A 22,425-nucleotide genomic window follows, 5' to 3' on the forward strand; every position below is an offset into this window, starting at 1 on the left:
AGGAGGAGAGTTGGTGGCCGGCGCGCAAGCTGGAACGTGCAGGAGAAGAAGCTGCTACTGGAGGGAGGAAGACGATTGTTAGTTTAGTTGGGCTTTGGGCCAAAAATCTAATTTTGTTTTGGGTCTAAACATGAGTTAGTTGTTGGGCCAGTTCTATTTATTAAAGTTTTGGGCCAGTTTCAATTTCTTTTAGTTCTTTGGGCCCGATTCTATTTGGTTGGTTGGGTCAGTTCTATTTTGTTTGCTTGGGCCTAAACCTTTGTTAGTTGTTAGGCCGAAATTAATCTTAAGTTTTGGACCAGTTTAATTTAAGTTTTGGACCATTTTTAGTTTTAGTTTGGGCCGGTTTCAGTTTAAATTCTTTGGGCCGAACCCATGTGTGTTTTGAGCCACTTTCTAATTTGGTTTTGGGCCGGTCCATATAACGTAAAATAGATTCAATGGGGTCTTTAAATATTTAGATTTTTGGGCTTTGATTGTGGACTTTTGACAGTTGACCAATTTGACTTGACTTGTGATTTGGACTCGAATAATTATGCGTGATATTTGGACTTGAGTTGTTCTTTCTTCTTAAAGTCGTTTCATTTTGACATTGGTAGAATGGACATATATTTTGGTTATTTATATATCATTTATATTGTCCACAAATGGAAATAATGCGTGCCTCTGATGGTGAATTGAGTTCACATAAATATATTGAACGAATACATTACATGATTGATTACTACTATGAGTTGCTACTTAAATGAATTGTAGTATTTATGAAGACTTGATACATTCCATACGTTGTAGTGCAATATATGATTGGCACGTGGAATAATAAGTTTTGAGATTTGATATAGAGATACTTGGATATCGTGCAATGAATAGTATTGACACGTGATAATGTAGATTTTTATTCTAACGAGAAACGTTGAGCTTTAGTACAATTAAGTATACTGGCATGAGATAGAACAAGAATTATTATTGAGATTTTCCAAATATGGTGGTTTAGTGCAATAATTTATTTGGCACGTGATAGAGTGAAATGGTTATGAGATACTAAGGTATGACACCTGAATAAATTACGTAACGAAAATCCTGGAACCTAGCTACCACAACTCATGTGATTTGGCCCTAGTGATGGGCGTATGTGATATGATTGGCCCTTCTGGCGTTTCAGTGAATCTGAATGGCCCTTCGAGCGTAAGTAATTTGATTGGCCCTTCTGGCGTTTCAATGAATCTGAATAGCCCTTCTGGCGTAGCCGAATAGTGGCTTGATTATTCCGTTCGCAAAACTAGAACGAGACGCGATATTTTATGTCAAATAGTGGCAGTACTCACATAATGACTTTCGTGTGAGGGTTACTTGGTATGCGATATCCCGCTTAGGGTAGCTGCACATGGAGTGGTTTATTATGTGAGGGGAGGCATGTAGATGTATATGTTCGGCGTTGGGTAGCAATTGTGGTAGCCAGGGAAACTAAGTAAGACATAAATACGACGTGATTTTAGGGACACGCAAAGAAAGCCTTAAATAATATAATTATGGTAATATGTTGGTTAATGATATATCTTTAAATATATAATTGTATATGGTTTTGAAAAGGTGGGTCAAACTAATGACTTGTGTAGAGATGACCCACTCTGTAATTGAGCATGAAATGCGGTAAGGATAAAATATGTTTGGCTGGTTTTTAGTTTAGTTAGAAGCTAAGGCGCCTCGGTGGAGGAACTAAATGCCTTTGTATTATTGTTGGGAAGCTAAGGCGCCTCAATGGAGGAACTACATGCCTTATTTAATATGCATATGGTTTGTTGTGTGGTTGGTGGGAAGTTAAGGTGCCTCAGTGGAGGAACTACCTGCCTTAATTATTGTAATTAAGAATGTTGTATTATTCGTTGGATGTTAAAGCGCCTCGGTGGAGGAACTAACTGCCTTATTTATTGGGTATATATATGTATTAGTATGATTTATATTTTAGGGCTACTCACACCAGCATTGTTTATAATGCTGACCCGATTTGCATGTTTGCTAATCGGGTGTGTTCATTAAATGAACATAGTTGATAAGTCTTGACAGGTTTAGTGTTGAAGAAGGTTGGTTGCTGCTTGTGGTTTGCGTTAGCTTCGCATTTCAGGATAGGTTTTGTTTTCCCTTGAGGTGAAATAGCTTTTCCGTTTAGACAATGTTTTTTGTATTTTCATTTGTAATTTTAATTAAAGAGTTATTGAAATGGAGATTTGTAACCTAATCTTATTTGTGAATTTTTGGTAATGAAGAGGACTTTTGTTATCTTAAATTTTTATTGGTTTTTAATTATCCGCGTATTTAAACTGATTATGGGTTTTTGGGAGTTGAGAGTGCATCACACCTCGAAAATCGAAGAGTCGGGAACAAATATTGTTTTTCCGAATTCTGTCGAAATTCGGGGTGTGACATTAGGATTAGAAGGTGGCACCACAACTCAAGATATGACTTGGATTTCTCTGTTCTCAAACCCAACCACAAACTTTTCCAGTGGTCAACTGGACTGGATTGAAACAAACATGGAACTAGATGTGAATATGTGATTGATGTTCCGGAAGACATCCTTGAAGAAGGTTGTGAAAAGTGGAGAGAGTAGTTATTGGGTTTCTTTGTGGACAAACATCTACCTTTTCCAGTGGTTAAAAAGGTCCTAGAGAGAACTTGGAAAACTAAAGCACATTATGACATTGCTACAGATCATGAGCTGTTCTATTTCAAGTTTTATGATGATGAGGATAGGCAAATGGTACTAGAAAAAGGGCCTCTGTTTATTGCAGGAAGAGTTTTCATGGTTCGACCATGGACAAAAGACTTGGAAACACAAAGAAAAAGTATGACTACACTTTCTATCTGGGTAAAGTTATGGAATGTTCCAAAACAACTATGGACCAAAGTAGGCATGAGTTTTGTTGGAAGTAGAATAGGGAAACCTCATTGTTGGGATGAGGCGAGTAAAAAAAACTTAAGACTAGATTATGCAAAGATCTGTGTTGAAGTACCTGTAGGTACTAAATATTCGGATACAATTAGATTGAGAATGGGAAAAGGAGTAGTTGTTGAAGTTATTGTTTAGTACATGTGGCATCCAGCTATATGCAGGATCTGCAACAAGCTAGAACACAAGGAACTAAAATATACGTCCAAACAAAGAGATTAATGTACAAAATGTAAATTAAGATGCGGGTGAACAAAATATAACAGCAAAAGGAAGTGGATCAGAAACAGTAGTAGCAATAACAGAAGGAAATGGTGCAAGAACAATAGTAGCAGCAGTTACAGAGAGAGCCACAAGGAGTGAAACAAGAATACCAACAAGGAATCATGCTATGGTACCTAATGTTACTCCAATGAAAGCTACAAGTGATAGTCATGTGGCTCAAACCTTAACCACAGGAAGTCAGAGGCGTGTGCAAGGAGTAACTTGGACACAAGCTCAAGGAGTCCACACTCGGTTCCTATCACCTAGGCAAGCAAGAAGCAATAACTGAACAGCAACAGGGAGAGCAAAGTGCTGCTCCAAGCAATCCTAGGATTCAAAATAGTGGCAACACAAATGCAATGGAGGACAGAGCAAGGGTAAAATAATGCCTTGAAGAAAGGAATCAATTTGCAGCTCTATGTGATAGTAATGAAGAGCTGGAAGATGACATTTTAGAAAAAGAAGATGTCTTATTTCCTGATCATGAAATAGATGAGATGTTAAGGAAAAACACTATGCAAACGAGGGCTACAAGTGTAGTAGATGCAGGAGCTACTAGTTCTGAGAGCTCGACATAACAATAGTCAGCAAAATCCAAGACTAGAGCCTAGAGTAGGGCTACAGATGAAGTGACATCATCAGTTACAGAGAAGAGAGGAAAGGACAAAAACATGTCCAAAGGTAAAAAGAAAAAATCTCCAAATACATGGAAATAAACCTTTGTGCATAGAACGTTAGGGGGATGAATCAAGTTGCTAAACTTAAGGAAATTAATAGTTTTAGATTGAAGAATAAATTTTGTCTGTTAGGTTTGTTGGAAACAAAGGTTAGACAAGTTAATTGTGAAGGTATTAGGATGGTGTGTTGCCCTTCTAGCCAATTTTTACATAACTACTCTAGTGATGCAAGTGGCAGAATTTGGATCATGTGGGATGACAAGATGGTAGATGTTACAGAGATTAAGGAGTCTACGCAGTTCTTACATTGTAAGGTGACTTATCTTCATAATGGTACTTCGTTTATTCTTACTATAGTGTATGTAAGTAATAGTAAGAGACAAAGAGGACAATTGTGGAATGAATTAAGAAACATGAGTTTATCTTTGAATGAACCTTGGGTTTTGATGGGAGATTTCAATAATGTGTTTTACTCTCATGAAAGAGTTGGGGGTGAACCTGTCCACCCTAGAGAGACAACACCTTTTGCTAATTTTGTTTCTTATTTTGGTTTAACAGACCTCAAATCCTTGGGTTGTTTCTATACTTGGACAAATTTTGGTGAGGATGTGAGAAAATACTCAAAGATAGATAGAGTGTTGATCAACTCTCTATGGCTTCATGCTTTTTCTAATTCTTTGGTGGAGTTTCATACGTAAGGCATTTCTGACCATTCTCCAATGGTTATTTCTATGTTTGAAAGAGAGAAAGGTTCATTTCCTTTCAGGTTTTGCAATTATTGGGCATTACACCCTAATTTTCTACAGACAATACAATTGTGTTGGGACACTGAAGTTTATGGCAATCATATGTATGTTTTAACTAACTCAGAAGCTGAAAATTGCTAAGTCCAAATTGAAAGGGTGGGCTAGGAGATACCTATCAAATTTGCAGAAGAGGCTTGATGTTGCAAGAGATGACCTTAAGCAAATTCAGAAGATGATACAACAACAACCTTTGGATTCAGTGTTGTACTTCAGGGAAAGAGAGGGCAGGATCAAGATGAGTTTACTTTTAGAGATGGAAGAAGTGGATTTCAAACAGAGAACTGAATGTGATTGGATGATATATGGTGAGGTGGTGACAAATGTAATGCCTATTATGTGGACACTGGAGGATCTCTCAGGCAATAGATTACAAGGTCAGGAAGATATTTCTAAAGCTTTCATAGGCTATTATAAGTCTTTACTGGGAGAGGTTTCAGATACTATATGTGACTATGCTCAACTAGAAGATTTACAGTTGAGAAATGAAGTGGATAAAGTTGTGGCAAGGCTGGGAACTATGTGAAGACATTAGGAATGAAAAAATAAAAGAAGTTTTATTCTCTATGAAGGAGAATAGTTCACTAGGGCCTGATGGGTACAATGTATATTTTTTTCAAGAAAGTTTGGAATATCATAGATGATTATTTCATTAGGACTGTCAAGTCTACTTTTATGCAAAACCTCATTCATAAAGGTACCAATTCTACCTTTTTATATCTCATTCCTAAACTGCATAAACTTTCCAAGATTGATGAATTTCGGCCCATTGCATGTTGTAATGTAATTTACAAATGCATCTCCAAAGTGATCAGTAATAGATTGAAACTTCATATATCAGCTCTGATTGGCTTAAATCAATCTGCTTTTGTGCCTGGTGGAGCAATTCAAGATAACCTTCTTCTTGCTCATGAACTGCTTAGAGGTTATAATAGAGTACATGGTGCTGCTCAATGCTCTATTAAGATTGATATTCAGAAAGCCTATGATTCTTTGAGTTGGGATACTATTGAAAAGATTATATTCAGATCTCGATTCTGTACTAAGTTTATAGGCTAGGTGAAAATGTGCTACACTTCTCCTTGTTTATTTATCCTTGTTAATGGGTACCCTCAAGAATATTTTGATGGTATGAAAGGCATCAGACAAGGTGACCCCCTGTCACCATATTTGTTTGTACTCATTATGGAGGTGTTAGGCAGTCTTCTGAAGCAAGAAGTTGCAAATAAAAGTATTGCTTACCACTCAAAGTGTAGGAGAGTGCAAGTTACGCACTTGTGCTTTGCTGATGATGTTCTTATTTTCTGTAAAAGGGAAGAAGCTACTTTGCAAGGTGTTAGTGAAGTACTGAACTCTTTCTCAAATCTCACATGTCTAAAACTGAATGTCTCAAAGACTACCTTGCTCACTAGAAGTATCATCCTTGATGTTAGTAAAGCCTTCTCAGATTTGCTTGGGTTTAGACATGTTACACCTCCTATTAAGTATCTCGGGCTCCCTCTTTCAGCATCAAGAATTGGAACTCAAGATGGTTTACCTCTGATAGAAATGATCACAAGTAGAGTAACAAATTGGAAGAATAGGTCTCTCACTTTTGCTGGTAGACTTCAGTTAATACAATCGGTTCTTTCTTCTTTACATACCTATTGGGCAAAAACCTTTATGTTGCCTAGTGGAGTAGTAAATTATGTTTCCAAGATAACGAATAGGTTTCTTTGGTCTGGTCCTAGTATGGACAGAAAATTGCACAAAGCTAGTCATGGAACTATAAGGTATAGCAAGATAGAGGGTAGATTAAATATTGTGGATCTAAAAGTTTGGAATGTGGCTACCTACTGTGGTTTGATTTTCAAAGTTGCATCAAGGGAGGACACTCTATGGACTAAATGGGTGTGGAAATACCATCTTAGAGGTAAGAACTTCTGGTCTATGAAGATTCCTTAAGATTGCTCTTGGGTATGGAGATGTATCTTGAAACATAGAAAGTCTGCGGCTAGATTTATGAGGTACACTATAGCAAATGGTGAAAAGACTAGTGTGTGGCATCATCCTTAGTGTTATGAGAAGCTTATAGTGAACAACTCTCAAGCAAAACATCTTATCCCCCTTTTTGATGATGCAAAGGTTAGTGAACTGATCATGGATGGGCACTGGAATGATTTAGTTCTAAATTTACTTTCTGTAGAGTTGAAAAATCTCACTATAAGTGTTGTGATTAATGATTTGGTTGCTGAGGACTCTGTGGTATGGACTGAAACTTCAACTGAGCTATTTTCCACTAAATCTGCCTACATGAGTACGTCTTAAAAAGATAAGAGAGAAAGTTAAATGGTACAAACTGGTATGGGGGAAGTTTGTCATTCCAAAACACTCTTTTATTACTTGGCAATTGTATAGTGGTTGTCTATCCACTCAAGACAGGCTTATAAAGAGGCATATTTTACATCACTCAGAGTGTTGCTTCTGTAATATTGACAGAGAGAATTCTCATCATTTATTCTTTGATTGTTAGTTTACTAACACCATTTGGTCTGAAGTAAAGAGGCATATGGGATTGGATCCTTTTGTTAAGGAATCTAATCATGAATGGTACATTCTTATGAGAAGATGAGGTTCTACTACTGATTCTGAAATTCTAAGAGCAATGATAAATGCAACTGTCTATGCTATATGGAATGAGAGGAATTGTAGGAGATTCAAGCACAAGAGTCACACCACCTTGCAAGTTACAAATGATATTATGAGAAAGATGAAGTTATATCTTCAGAAAGTTGTAAAAGAGGCCTCTGACAATTCTGCTACTAGGTTCTTACTGCAGAATCTTGGTGTTCAAACATGCATGAAGCCACAAATGTTGCAGCAATGCATGTGGAATAAGCCTTTACCACCTGCTGCGATGTTAAACTCTGATGGTACTTTGTCACCAGATAAATCAGGATTTGGAGGTATAATTCGAGACGAAAAGGGAGTAGTCTTATTGGTCTACAGAGGTAGTTCTATTCAAAGATCTATATTGTTTCAAGAGCTTAAAGGAATTGCTGAAGGTCTGAAGGCATCTCTGATGATTGACATTTGGCATTTGATGGTAAATTCTGACTCTTTGCGTGCAATGCAAATAGTAAATGGACAAGAAGCTATTCCGTGGTACTGTAGAAATATTATGCAAGCTATTTATATTCACAAGAGAGACTTTGACTCTATTGTGGTTCAGCATATATACTGAGAGGGAAACAAAGCTATTGATTACGTTGTCAAATTAGTGGATATGAGTTCTGTAGGAATTTTGTACTATATAGGTCCTTTAGAGGATGCTCTGCATGTAATAGTGGAGAATGATGCAAAAGGAACTGTTTTTAATAGATTAAGATGAATGCAGGTTGGGGTCTGCTATACCCATAACAGTTTCAAAAAAAATGTGAAACCAGTAATTAACTAAATGCGAGTGATGTTCAAAGTAGGAGTAGAGGACTGTTATATTACTTTTTTCACAGAAACTTTCTCAAGACTGAAATATGGAAAGGCAAATTTACCAAATATTAAAGTGCAAGTCCTGCTCAAATGAAATCTAAACGTTACGAAAAGTAAAAACCAAAAACACCATATATATGAGTATATGACTAATATTTGCTGACGTTTTGCTTAGTGATCATGACGTTGTGCATTTTTAACTAAACAACTCTTCTTTCTGCTTCTAGGATCCTTGAAAGCCAAACATTATCTTGTCCCATATCCCCAAATTACTCTAATCAAGCAGACTTTGCATCCATAATTTATAATTAACGAACTTTCGGTCCAAGACGAAAAAGATGTCGAGCATTATATCTCAATGCATTAAGCAATGTTTTCTTTGTTCTTTTGTGTGTGTGTGTGGACTGTGGAGTGCTCGATCATCTAAAATCAGTGAATTTCCTAACATTTTATAGAGACTAGAGAGCACATAATTTATTGTGATCGGGACACTTCACCCGATTCCTAACAACTTGTTCACTGACAAGTTCGGATCACTACCATATATAAATTTAAGTAGTCTCAGATGAAGATAACGTAGATTAATATATAGCTGTTTTTCTTTTTTTTTAAATAAAAGAAAAATAGTAGGCTGCATTTTGGCAATTTCGTAGAAGAATGACATATATCTTTCTCTGCTGCAAATTGCAAAAACACTCTTATAGGCCCATTTATTATTGCTTATTTAGGATTTACAGCAATACAGGCCCATCCTCAATCAACTTTTAGATGTGTCAACTGTCGAGAACCAAAATGTAACAGACAAAGTTAATTCAAAATCATAGAACTTACTGAATCTTAGTTATACAGCAGTATAGTAGTTGTCAAGAAATAGGTGATGTACATTACGAAGGTTGTATGGTACAATTCAAGACTAGTGAGTTGTTTCTTGGCATTTTCTATAATTTTTATTTTCTGTAACATTTTTATGCTAGTTCATTGATAATTTGATATGCATTTAATTTACAGGTGTAGCTGCATCCATGACCTACCAACAACAATACTCACCGGTCAAAGAGTCGCCATGGTCATGCAATAATGTGGCACAGTTGAGCAAAACCATATGTCCATATGCTTAGTCAAGTTAATAAGTTGAGGTTTCACACTTTCACACAGATGCATGATGCTTGAATAGTTGAACGACTGAATAATCAGTGAGGCGAAATATATAGTTCTTATCGCAATCCAGATTAATTAATTAGATATATTAACAAATAATAGCTGATCATGGATTTGGATTTTGTCATAGAGTTCGTCTACCCGAGGATATTCTCATAGGACGAGATCCAACACTGTTGGATGTGTGATCTAACGGTCTGAAAACCAAAAACAAAATCAAAATCAAAATATTGTTTTTGATTTTCGAACCGTTAGATCACAAATCCATCCGAACCCTCATCCCGATGAGGATATTCTCGTGTAGCCCAGGCCTTTGCCATAATAGTCTAGTGCATGTAACCAACATGTTTTGTTTCTCTGTTTTGTTTTGTTTCCTTGTACTGTTTCTTTTCATATTTCGTTGTTCCTACGCTTACATGCCAAAAAGTCAAAACATGTAGAACCGTTACTTGAGTTGAAAGAGTGCACCTAACCAACAACCGTCCGACCACAACTTACCAACTTCAACCTTTACACTTGACTAATTTCTATATAAAATGTGTAGAGAAACTCTCTTTTGTTAAAAAGAACTTCCCCATTTGAGAGAACAAGGCAAAGAAATATGGGTGTAAAGAGCAGGGTTCTTGTGGTAGGAGGAACGGGGTACATTGGTAAGAGAATGGTTAAGGCAAGCTTAGCCCAAGGTCATACAACATTTGTCCTTCAGAGGCCAGAGATTGGTCTAGATATCGACAAACTTCAGATGCTCCTTTCTTTCAAGGAACTAGGAGCCAAGTTAATTGAAGGCTCATTTTCTGATCATCAAAGCCTTGTAAAGGCAGTGAAACAAGTTGATGTTGTTATTTGCACAATGTCTGGTGTGCATTTCAGAAGTCATAATCTCATGTTGCAGCTTAAACTTGTAGAAGCTATCAAAGACGCTGGAAATGTTAAGGTAAGATCATGAAAAAGATCTTAAGATCAATAACTTCAGAACATCTTTTTGGCTATGACTTTAAAACACATCCCCACTTGCCCATGTGCAGTTTTAACTCATAAGCGGGATGAAGTCTCCAAGTGAGATTCTAGTAATTTGGCAATTTACATTCAGAGTTCAGGTAGCCAACCTGGATGTTATGGTATATATAGCTTTGTCAATTGCGTGCTGTTCTTCACTGAACATTAGTTTGTTTTTATTATGATGTATTTTCATTGCTATTATTTGTCATTAGTATTGTAGCACCTAAAAATCCAATTTCGTGTTGAATATGAGCAAGTTCAAGAGTTATTTGGACTCAGGAGTTTAAAATATTTCATTGATTTTGCAAGTTGTTGTTAAACAACATACATGTTTTCTAAGAGATTGAAGCATTAGAGATGATGATGCGATAAGTTGTCCGTAGTTGAATATACATAAGAGCAAGCTAGTAATAATCATTTTTATGCATTATTTTCAAATCTAAAACAGGGCAAAGATTAGATCTAGGAGGCACCAGCACAAAATACTCCTAAAACTAAACTATTTGTGGGTTTTTAAGGTGGTTGAAAGTTAAAAAAAAACAATGAACAAGTAGGCAAGCAGCTATCACGTACTGGTCTTTTATGTTGGAATGGAAGAGTATGCACCCTTTTGTCAAAGGACGAAAATGAAAAAAACACCATAATTCAATGAAAGAGTTTGGTATACAAAGAAAGAATATGGTTGAATTTATCGGCCAGTGACCATCTGTTTACCTAATCTAGTGGACTTTCAAGTTTCACCAAATTCTCTATGGGTTTGGATCAGTAGGAAATCTTATAGACGACATATTGAATACTTCTACAACATGTGTTGGAATCTCCAAGTGTATTTCAAAACACTTGTGTGTTGTTTAGTCCCACATTGTTGAACCACCACTAGGAAGTGAGGTATATGAGGTGAACCTCTAACATAAAGGCGTGCCCTTAGGGTACAAAGGCTTTTGTGTTAGGAGGGAGGACTCACCCAAAGGCACACGCACCCACACCGAGCCAAGTCGCGTCGGGCTTGGGCTTGTCTATGATATGATCATACCCATATAAACACATCCTGTGAGTTTCCTTAAGGACAACCTAATCCGTGCCTTTTTTTACCCTGTTATTCAATGAACAAGTCCCATTGTACTTTTTATTTTGGAATATATGATACAACAACATGTACATTATCTATGAATAAAAGCAAGATGATTAAGTTTACTTTGTTTTGTTTATTTATTTATGATTTGATTAGGTGATTGTTAAACGTTTCCACCATAACTTTTATTTTTATTTTTGGTTTGGATTCGTGTCTATCGTCTAGTTCAACTGTCCAAAGTAGTTTATAATGAGAACTGCAACCATAACTTAAAGAATACAATTAGCAAATTGTTTTCTAGAATTGAAGTTCCCACCATAACTTTCTTATTGTTCTGCTTTAGACTTTTGTGCCTAATATTCAAATATTTGATATAGTTTATCATAGGAAGTAAATGTATAAAAAGACTGTGGGGCTTTGTTTTAAAAAGATTGAAATAATTGACTTGAAATGATGTTGCAGCGTTTCCTACCTTCGGAATTTGGTGTAGATCCAGCTCGGATGGCACATGCCCTGGAACCAGGAAGAGTTACATTTGATGAGAAAATGATAGTGAGAAAGGCCATAGAGGATGCTGGTATCCCCTTCACTTATGTCTCTGCTAACTGCTTTGCTGGTTACTTCGTTGGTAACCTGTCACAGATGGGCACTTTGCTTCCTGCTAGGGACAAAGTCTGCCTATATGGAGATGGAAATGTAAAAGGTACTGCAAATAATCACTGATAATCTGAAACTTCCTATATTTTATATAGAAGGACTAAAGCCTAAAGATGTATGGCTCAAAAAAATTATATGCTTGGTGGTTTGTAAAGCCGTACTAGGCACATCAGAGCAGACAAACACTATAACTTATCAAGAATTCACTATCTTTTGTAATGATACTATCCATATCTTCTAAGAGGGTCTAAATGGAAATCACTCAAATATAGTTGCATTTAGTATTCTTCTTCTGCGGCAACTTATTATCATTCTCATTTTCCGTCAGCGGTTTACATGGATGAAGATGACATTGCCACATTCACAATAAAGAGCATAAATGATCCACGAACCCTCAATAAAACGGTGTACCTCAGGCCACCGGAAAATATCATTTCTCAAAGAGAGTTAGTTGGCATCTGGGAGCAACTCATTGGAAAAGAGTTAGAAAAGTTCAGTATCTCAGCCGAAGATTTACTTGCTCCCATGAAAGGTAAAGATTTATAAGTACAAATAAACGATCATAATAAGGTAGTTTCATCTATGGGCCATGAGTCCATGACTATCAAGTTATTGAGGTGCTTAATTTTTTCAGGACTGGACTTTGCTGGTCAAGTAGGAATTGGCCATTTCTATCACATTTTCTTTGAAGGATGCCTTACGAACTTTGAAATAGGAGAAGGTGGAGTAGAGGCTTCAAAGCTTTATCCGGAAGTTAAGTACACCCGGGTGCATGAGTACCTTCAACGTTACCTATAAGGTATACATGTTGTTCATGTGTAACTCAGTCATCAACTCGAGTTTATGAGTGTTTACTTTGGACAATTGATTGTAGGGTAGAGACTTATATGTATCCTTTCTGTGGTGCATATTTAGCAAAATAAATGTCCTGGTCATACATGTATCAAATGTCTGTGTAAACAGTTGTTTCAGCATTTATATATTTTGTCAGTTCACCAATGTCTGATTTCATGTTGCAGTGGAAACTATTATTTGTAAGTAATGGACTGGGGTGCCGGATCGGGGTTTTTTGGGTTTTAGCGGTTTTATCAGTTTCGAATTTTATTTCCCAAAACGGACAATTGTTGTACTAGCATGATAAATTGACAGATACAAGCAAGTGAATACACACACAATATGGTCATATGGATGCAGCACCATGTCATATATCTCTCCAAGATATAATATGATCTTACAAACACTTGGCAAGTGCTGATTAGCGAACAAAGGACAATCACAAGACAGAGCTTTTTGGTTCATATGTCATTGTACGTGAGTTCTTTGTTCTAATTTTGGTAAAATATGTGGACATGAAGGGACGGAAATCGTAGAACTGTGGAAGCACCACAAGAAAATTCTCAAGTGTTTCTTGTGGTACAGACTACAGAGAGTGTCAAGTGGACATGACACAATTCAAGCTCAGAAAGGCACAAACCAATAAGAAGCGAGATAGAGATCTCTTAAAGATAAGGACCGACCCCTAACCCCGAATAGAGATATATGCATACTACTATAGAGAGTTAAGTAACTTCATACAACTTAAACATGGCTGTGCTTCTTGGAAAAGTATGTGAATCTTCTAAATTTTGTCATCATCAACATTCATCAGCAATGTGAATATGTGATAAATATAGATCGAGTTGAACTTTTTGTGCGATGTCAAGCATAGCGCCTTAAAGGAACTTCCTCATAAACTTCTCTAATTTAAAGAAGGCTAGGGGCTAAATACTGAAGATAGATGTATAGCTCAAAATTTCTGATGCTTGGTAATTTCTACAACCATACTAGGTACATTACAAGCAAACAAACACCATAACATCTCAAGATTAGCTAGCTATTATAATTATATTAACAAAAGTGTAAAGTGGTAACAGGGGAAAAAAAAGAGTTGGTCACAGGGTCTAAAGTCTAAACAATGATTAGTTGATTTACTCTCAATGTAGTTAAGTAATTTCTCATTATCATTTTTCTGTCAGCCGTTTGCCCGTTTATATGATTGAAGATGACATCAACATACAGAATTAAGAGCATATATAGACAATCCAAATTTACTCTATAAAACGGTATACCTCAGTTGGTCAGGCCTCAGGCTGCCAGACAATGTCATATCATTTCTCAGAGCTTGTACATGTACCACTTAGTCTTGTATCCTTTTGGTGCTGCATATTCGGAAAATAAGTGTGTTAGTACTACTGCATGTATCAAATGTTTGTGAAACCAGTTGTTAATGTGCATCCTCCTTTCTCAGTTCAATGGTGAATATATACTGGCATACCGCAATGTTATACAATATTTTTCTTTTTAACAAAGATATAGGGGTGGGGGGGGGGGGGAGTGTCGAAATTCAGCTGATGTTTACATCACAACATTTTTTAATGAAATCTAATCCTTAAGATCATGAGCCCTCAGCAAGTCATTTAACATGCACAACAGTACCAATCTCTAGAACAGAGGATTTCAAAGAATTTAGGTCACCATGTTAGTTTATAGCGGAAGTGGCTGTGCTTGTGAGTGAGCATGCAAAGTAAATATCACTCAGATCCACACAATTGTAAGACAAGCTCGCTTACTACATATCCAAACAACTGTGGGACAATACTATTGCAACTATGATAAGATACTAAAATCTTAGCAGACATTTGGCATTTGTTGATTGGCCAACAAAGGACCTCACAAGACAGATAATTTTGCTTTGTATGTCGACTTCTTTATTCTATTACTACTGGCAAAATATGTGGACACGAAGGGGTGGAAAGGATGAGAGGTGGAAGAGATTGTCAAGTGGACAAACAAAATCAAGCTCAAAATGACACAAACCAATAAGAAGAGAGATAGAGATCTGTTGAAGATAAGGACCCTCACCATCCACCACTATTAATTCAGACTTGAGAAAGAGTCACAAACATCTCTAAGCTCAGCAACCATACCAAAGAGTACTAACCTTAGTACTGATCATATTTATATTTCTTTCTGAATCCTAATTTCCCTATCCACTATGGCTGCTTCTACCATGGCTCTATCATCTCCTTCTCTAGCCGGAAAGGCAGTAAAGATTGCCCCATCAGCATCTGACCTCCTGGGTGAAGGAAGGATTACCATGAGAAAGACAGGAGGCAGGCCAAAGCCAGTCTCATCTAGCCAATGGTATGGTCCAGATAGAGTCAAGTACTTGGGACCATTTTCTGGTGAGTCACCATCCTATCTCACCGGTGAATTCCCAGGTGACTACGGTTGGGACACAGCTGGCCTTTCCGCCGACCCAGAGACATTCTCCAAGAACCGTGAACTTGAGGTCATTCACTCAAGATGGGCAATGCTTGGAGCCCTTGGTTGTGTCTTCCCTGAACTACTTTCCCGCAATGGGGTAAAGTTCGGCGAGGCAGTATGGTTCAAGGCTGGTGCACAAATTTTCAGTGAAGGTGGATTGGACTACTTGGGTAACCCCAGTTTGGTTCATGCTCAAAGTATTCTAGCCATCTGGGCCACACAAGTAATCTTGATGGGTGCTGTTGAGGGCTACCGCATTGCTGGTGGACCACTAGGTGAGGTAGTCGACCCATTGTACCCCGGTGGCAGCTTCGACCCTCTTGGACTGGCTGATGATCCCGAGGCTTTTGCTGAATTGAAGGTAAAGGAGCTTAAGAATGGGAGATTGGCTATGTTCTCCATGTTTGGATTCTTTGTTCAAGCAATTGTTACTGGCAAGGGACCTTTGGAGAACTTGGCTGACCACCTTGCTGACCCCGTTAACAACAATGCTTGGGCATTTGCCACAAACTTTGTCCCCGGCAAGTGATCTGACCTATAAATTTGAGCCAGGGCATTTGGATTCTTATGTATGATGTAAATTGTTGTGACCTAATGAATGAAAATGTGAATTTTGTGTGCCATTCCAGCCTACTAATTAATGGTTAAGTCATGTGTCAGGTCAATTCTAATTAGGAACTCAATTCAATTCAAGTAAAGTGTGTTTATCACTGCAAATTAAAGACAGCCGACTTGTACATTATAAGTTTGGGAGGGGTTCTGGGGACATATCTTTAACAAATAAACAAACTCAAAATTGTTAGGGCATTTATAAGTTTTGGATTAGGCTGATTTTTTGTAGATATGATTTTCTAACTATTTTAAACATTGTCACAAATAATAAAAAAAAAAAAAAAAAAAAAAAAAAATCTAAACTTGTCAAATATAGTTAACAATTTACAAAATTTAGCAATTTACAATTTACAAATATGATTTCCTAACGATTTTGAATTTGTTTACATGTTAAAATAACTACCACAGTTTGAGTTTGATGGAGAAAGGGATTGCAATGTTGTTCAATACTTCAATCTACGGTAACTGATTTCCCTGGATGGTGTCCAACTTTTTCAATTCCTTTTAGTAATAATGCATATTGCAAACCTCACTAGTATCAACTCTCAGTCTCATGAATTCTAAATCCAAAGTTTTTCAGGGATCCTTCCTTGGTTCTATATATTCCTTAACATATGTATCATACTAATATTATTATATAAAAGATGGGTTAGTTAATACATTAATGTACGTTACTTATTATTAATGTCCACTTGAAAAATAATATATATATATATATATATATATATATATAGTGGGGCTGACTATCTTAACAGCTTATTTTGACAGCTTATCTTGACATCTACAACTTACACAATGAGCTAATTATTTTCTGGGAATATGTTCTCTATACAATAAAGATCATCTCTACAAATTATCAAGACATTTGAACATGTCTAACATTGCCAAAAGTTGTGTTTAAGTTTAATATTTATCTAACGGTCCACAATTTTAGCACTCTTTTGGTGGAGACGAATTTTGGTGGAGATTCTATCCAAGATAGGAAGATCTTCTCTACCAAAAATCAGCCTTTAGTTTAATATACAAATTCACTTTTAGGTTTTGGATGCCAAATGACACTCTAAATTGACACTCCTACCAAAAAGTGCACTTCTACAATGAATTAATAGCTGATTTTTTGTGGAGATGACCCTATTACCATGTTAATCATGTCTGCAAAATTTCAATTCATTTCGATATCTCTAACCTTGTCAAATTTATTTACAAAACTGGAAACATATATACCATTAAAAAAATTGCAAACTTCAACACAACTTTTGACAAGGATATACATATTGAAATGAGCTGATTTTTTTTTTATAGATCATATCCATAGTGGGGAGATCATATCTACTAAAAATCGGCTATTAAATCATTGTGTTTAGTAGGGATGTCAATTTGGGGTGTCATTTAGGGGTGTCAACTTGTTCATTGTGTTTAGTAAGTTTCGCAAGTGAGGCATACGCCCTCGGAAAAGCCTCACACACTAAAGCGTACGCTTCCTATGCATATACGCCATTACTCAACGCTTCCAGGGTGTTTTAGGTACAGGTACGCCTCGCCTCAAACGCCATTTTAAAACATTGGTGTGAAAGACGAGGAAAAATTAGAATGATTGACAGGTAAAATCAAGAAAACAAATTGAATACGTACGTAGAAATTAATCAAATGGAAAACATCAGCAAACTGCAGTAGATAACTAAAACAATTTATATGATATGCACTGTGCATTACCTCTACCGATCTACTAACTATTCTCAGCGGCGAATAGGACATATCGGTTTGAATACTTCATCATCTATTAATAGAGCACTTCCTCATTCAATAGCCAAAAGTTTGTACTGGCATTGTCAGGTTGTAGAAATCCTCCCCTATGCTATGATTTGGATGCTCTGGTCATAGTTAAAGAAATTATGATTGTGGTTACAAAAGTGAAAGCCTTACAAAACTGATTTACATAAGTGGTACATCCAACTAGTTCATATAGAATATATATTGAGTGATTAATATGAACCCAATCAGATGCATTAGTTGATAAAACAGAGGGACCTAAATACTTGATCATCTGATACAAGTGATCTGATGTATCTAATTTAGCCTAGGAAGAGCATTGTCATGCCTTCGGATCGTGGACTTGTGTGCGAATTGAATGGGTTTAAGCTTGAAAATCTTAAGCCTCTGGTATCAACATCTAGATTTTGAGGAGATTGGTGATTACTAGTATTAAATACGTCCTTTGGTTTTCCTGGACTTCAAAAAGTCTAGAAAGCAATTTCACCGACCACCCCACGGAATGCTAAAATATTTTGGATTTCTGGGCATAAAGATCCAAATGCGAATATTCATTTGAGCAATTGAGCCACTGGCTATGATTATTATATATTTCAATAAATAGAATTTTATTCTCAGATAAGCGGAGCAAGCATCTGACACATTCAACTCAGAAATGACAGTTTTTCATTGCAAGAGCATACAGGGATTGTGACTTCAAGTCCATCAAATTCAATCAGAAAACTCCACTAACGCCATCAATTGCATGCGTCCATACCGTTGCTAATTTATAATCATTGGCTGTAATTAAGATTGTACGTTGCAGGTTTGAACTCTTGAAGTTCAGTTGGTACATTTTAATCCCAACATTTGACAAGGATCAAGTACAAGCAGTGAACTTCGGGCAAGTCTCAATGATATTGAAAGTTATGATGCGTGTCTGTTGCATGGAACCAGTCTTCAATCTTTCAAAAATCTTCAAAGAGCAAGAGATGATGGTAATCTCACATCGACACATGGCAGAACACAATTGGTTTTAGATATATCTGGGATTCTTGGGAATTCCAAATATGGATTCTAATCTGTGAAGCTTTTAGAGGCGATTCAAAATAATTGGTGGATCAAATCAAAGAGTGCCAACTAATCATATACATACAAATAAGAAGAAACATAAATCCCTTTCAACCAATGAGAAAAGAAATTCAGATTTTATGGTAAAAATTCCCTGTACTGCCAACTCCTATAAATGCAAAACACTTGACAACAGCTAGAAACACAACTTGAGTAACAAACATACATATTTTTCTTTCTCCGCAGTTTATCACTTCCTCCAGTACCATGGCTGCTTCATCGATGGCTCTAACTTCTCCCTTTCTTGCTGGAAAGGCAGTAAAGCTTTCTCCATCAACATCTGAGCTTCTAGGTGAAGGAAGGGTAACCATGAGAAAGACAGTGGGCAAGCCAACCCAATGGTATGGTCCTGACAGAGTTAAGTACTTGGGACCATTTTCTGGTGAATCGCCATCCTATCTAACCGGTGAATTCCCAGGAGACTACGGTTGGGACACTGCTGGCCTCTCTGCTGACCCGGAAACATTTTCAAAGAACCGTGAACTTGAGGTCATTCACTCAAGATGGGCAATGCTTGGAGCCCTCGGATGCGTCTTCCCTGAACTACTTTCACGCAACGGGGTCAAGTTTGGCGAAGCTGTATGGTTCAAGGCTGGCGCACAAATTTTCAGCGAAGGTGGATTGGACTACTTGGGCAACCCCAGCTTGGTTCATGCACAAAGCATTCTAGCCATTTGGGCTACGCAAGTAATCTTGATGGGCGCTGTTGAGGGCTATCGTATTGCTGGTGGACCACTAGGTGAGGTGGTCGACCCATTGTACCCCGGTGGCAGCTTTGACCCTCTTGGATTGGCTGATGATCCTGAAGCTTTTGCTGAATTGAAGGTAAAGGAGCTGAAGAATGGAAGATTGGCTATGTTTTCCATGTTTGGATTCTTTGTTCAAGCAATTGTAACTGGGAAGGGACCTTTGGAGAACTTGGCTGACCACTTGGCTGACCCAGTTAACAATAATGCCTGGGCATATGCCACAAACTTCGTTCCTGGCAAGTGATTGGATTCCAACTCTATCCATGTGTGGTTTTTGTCTAATTCTCTTTTTGTGTGTGTGTGATGTAAATTGTTGTGAACTACTGAATAAATGTGAATTTCTCTACTTCAACTTATGTTATTGATTAGTTACAATGATTAGACAACGATTACAACTCAGTTATAGTGAGATATTAGAATTGATTTAAATTGTGTATTTCAATTTTAGAAGTCAGTAAATTAAGATTTCAAGAGTAGATTGTGTCAAAAGAATATATGTTCGACTCCTACTGCAGTTAAAATCCATCATTTTTTTCAATTTCCCCTTCATCTGTTCAAGGGCTTCGAGCTCGTAGAATTCACAGCTGCCCATTATCCAAGCCTCCATATTAGGCTAGTTGACAGCCATTTTGAGAAATTCCGATATTTGATACTTCACTTTCAAAGCAAAAGACTCATTTTCTAAGCAAGAATCCTTCTTTTTTATCTACCAAGTCAGTATGTATTATGAAATGTTGACTTTTATTCATTTTCTTTAGGTTTTACAGTTAGAATTACTAATATTTTAGAGTGATGCATCAATTTGACTCTGACGTTGATACACAACAAAATTTGTGCACCCCTGGAAACATACAAAGTTTCGGTAGAAGAATATTTGTGCGCCCAAATGGATGTATAAGAAATTAATACAAATTTTGAGTATGAAGAGTTTTAAAGACTCTACCACAGCCTTGAACGTCTTATAGTGCGTATCTCATTTTAGGCAAACTCTACCATACATAATTTGAGTCGATCGGAAGAGTTTTATAGGCTCCAAGGAGAGTACTCATAAGAATTATTGTTGGTACTTGGTAGTGCTTAGAAAGATCCAAAGGTAGTTGGGTGAAGCACATGCCGTGGGAATATGCTACCAATCGTGAAAATGTTTTGTTCGGCAGTAAATCAGTAACACATGAAAAGACTTGATATTTTCATTTTTCTTCAGAGTTGAGATCAAAAGTTGTTGATTATGTACGTACGTATATATAAAAGTACCTTACAAATTGTTGATTATCTATTTAATCCGGATTGTATATAAATGGCTCACCCAAATGACACTACTTAATACTTGTAGACTATGGGATGCGCCATGCAGTATGCCTGAGCTGAGGCCCATATGGCCGGTAGAGTCTTCCCTCTACTTCTGTGATAAATGATAACAGCTGATAGCCAGATTAGTGATAGCTACCTTTCAAAACCTTTAATTTGAAGGCAAAGAGATGAAGGTAATCTAAAACGAACACGTGGCCGAATTCAGTTGGTTATGAATCAGTGAAATCTAAAGATGGACACTGAGCTAAACATTAGAGGATAGTATACTTGGATAAGCTGGTGGATCAAAGTGTGCCAACTTGTCATATACTGATATACGAACGAATAAACATAAGCTTGATGAATTTGTAAAGCCAATGAGAAAAGAGATTTAGATATCCATGGATAAAGAACCACATGTACAGATATAGTCTCAACTTCTATTAAAGCAACACACTCACAATAACCACAAACACATACACATTCTTCTTAGTTCCTTACTCGTGTCTATCCCTCTAATTCCAGTACCATGGCTGCTTCCGCAATGGCTCTCTCATCTCCTTCTCTAGCTGGAAAGGCAGTGAAGATTGGTCCATCAGCATCTGAGCTTCTAGGTGAGGGAAGGATTACCATGAGAAAGACAGGTGGTGGCAGGCCAAAGCCAGTCTCATCTAGCCCATGGTATGGTCCCGATAGAGTCAAGTACTTGGGACCATTTTCTGGTGAGTCGCCATCTTATCTAACCGGTGAATTCCCCGGTGACTATGGTTGGGACACCGCTGGCCTCTCTGCTGACCCCGAGACATTCTCCAAGAACCGTGAACTTGAGGTCATTCACTCAAGATGGGCAATGCTTGGTGCCCTCGGGATCGTCTTCCCTGAACTTCTTTCACGCAATGGGGTCAAGTTCGGCGAAGCAGTCTGGTTCAAGGCTGGTGCACAAATTTTCAGTGAAGGTGGATTGGACTACTTGGGTAACCCCAGTTTGGTTCATGCTCAAAGTATTCTAGCCATCTGGGCTACACAAGTTATATTGATGGGTGCTGTTGAGGGCTACCGCATTGCTGGTGGACCACTAGGTGAGGTAGTCGACCCATTGTACCCTGGTGGCAGTTTCGACCCTCTAGGATTGGCTGATGATCCTGAGGCTTTTGCTGAATTGAAGGTAAAGGAGCTAAAGAACGGGAGATTAGCTATGTTCTCTATGTTTGGATTTTTTGTTCAAGCAATCGTAACTGGCAAGGGACCTTTGGAGAATCTAGCTGACCACCTGGCTGACCCAGTTAACAACAATGCTTGGGCATATGCCACAAACTTTGTTCCCGGCAAGTGATTAGTCCTAAATCTCGTTCTTATTGTGGATCTCAGATAATATTCGCGTTTGTGATGTAAATGGTTGTGAGGATGAATAAAATGTGAACTATGTGAACCACTCCAGTTAATAGCAATTTCCTCATTTTTTCATGAATAAAATGTGAACTATGTTGACCACTCCAGTTAAGTTCAAATTGTTATGTCTTCCCAGTAGCAGCAGTTTGGGATG

At 37.4% G+C, this 22,425-nt stretch overlaps 4 protein-coding genes across 4 annotated transcripts; all 4 read left to right on the plus strand.

Moving 5' to 3' along the window:
- Positions 1–9,783: 9,783 nt before the first annotated feature.
- On the plus strand, positions 9,784–13,044 carry LOC147478517 (isoflavone reductase homolog). The gene is made up of 4 exons (XM_086583761.1): positions 9,784–10,251; positions 11,851–12,091; positions 12,374–12,577; positions 12,680–13,044. Exons 1-4 carry the CDS (start codon positions 9,919–9,921, stop codon positions 12,841–12,843), a joined length of 942 nt encoding a protein of 313 aa, XP_086439887.1. The 5' UTR covers positions 9,784–9,918; the 3' UTR covers positions 12,844–13,044.
- A 1,760-nt stretch (positions 13,045–14,804) lies between these two features.
- On the plus strand, positions 14,805–15,974 carry LOC147478518 (chlorophyll a-b binding protein, chloroplastic-like). Its single transcript, XM_086585056.1, has one exon. The coding sequence runs from the start codon at positions 15,080–15,082 to the stop codon at positions 15,878–15,880; it is 801 nt and encodes a 266-aa protein (XP_086441182.1). The 5' UTR covers positions 14,805–15,079; the 3' UTR covers positions 15,881–15,974.
- A 2,893-nt stretch (positions 15,975–18,867) lies between these two features.
- LOC147478519 (chlorophyll a-b binding protein, chloroplastic-like) lies at positions 18,868–19,938 on the plus strand. Its single transcript, XM_086583518.1, has one exon. The coding sequence runs from the start codon at positions 19,051–19,053 to the stop codon at positions 19,834–19,836; it is 786 nt and encodes a 261-aa protein (XP_086439644.1). The 5' UTR covers positions 18,868–19,050; the 3' UTR covers positions 19,837–19,938.
- A 1,302-nt stretch (positions 19,939–21,240) lies between these two features.
- On the plus strand, positions 21,241–22,378 carry LOC147478520 (chlorophyll a-b binding protein, chloroplastic-like). Its single transcript, XM_086584891.1, has one exon. It carries the CDS (start codon positions 21,412–21,414, stop codon positions 22,213–22,215), a length of 804 nt encoding a protein of 267 aa, XP_086441017.1. The 5' UTR covers positions 21,241–21,411; the 3' UTR covers positions 22,216–22,378.
- Positions 22,379–22,425: the final 47 nt, after the last annotated feature.

This window comes from Coptis chinensis, chromosome 9 (genome assembly GCF_015680905.1).
Source record: "Coptis chinensis isolate HL-2020 chromosome 9, ASM1568090v1, whole genome shotgun sequence".
Classification (NCBI taxonomy): Eukaryota; Viridiplantae; Streptophyta; class Magnoliopsida; order Ranunculales; family Ranunculaceae; genus Coptis; species Coptis chinensis.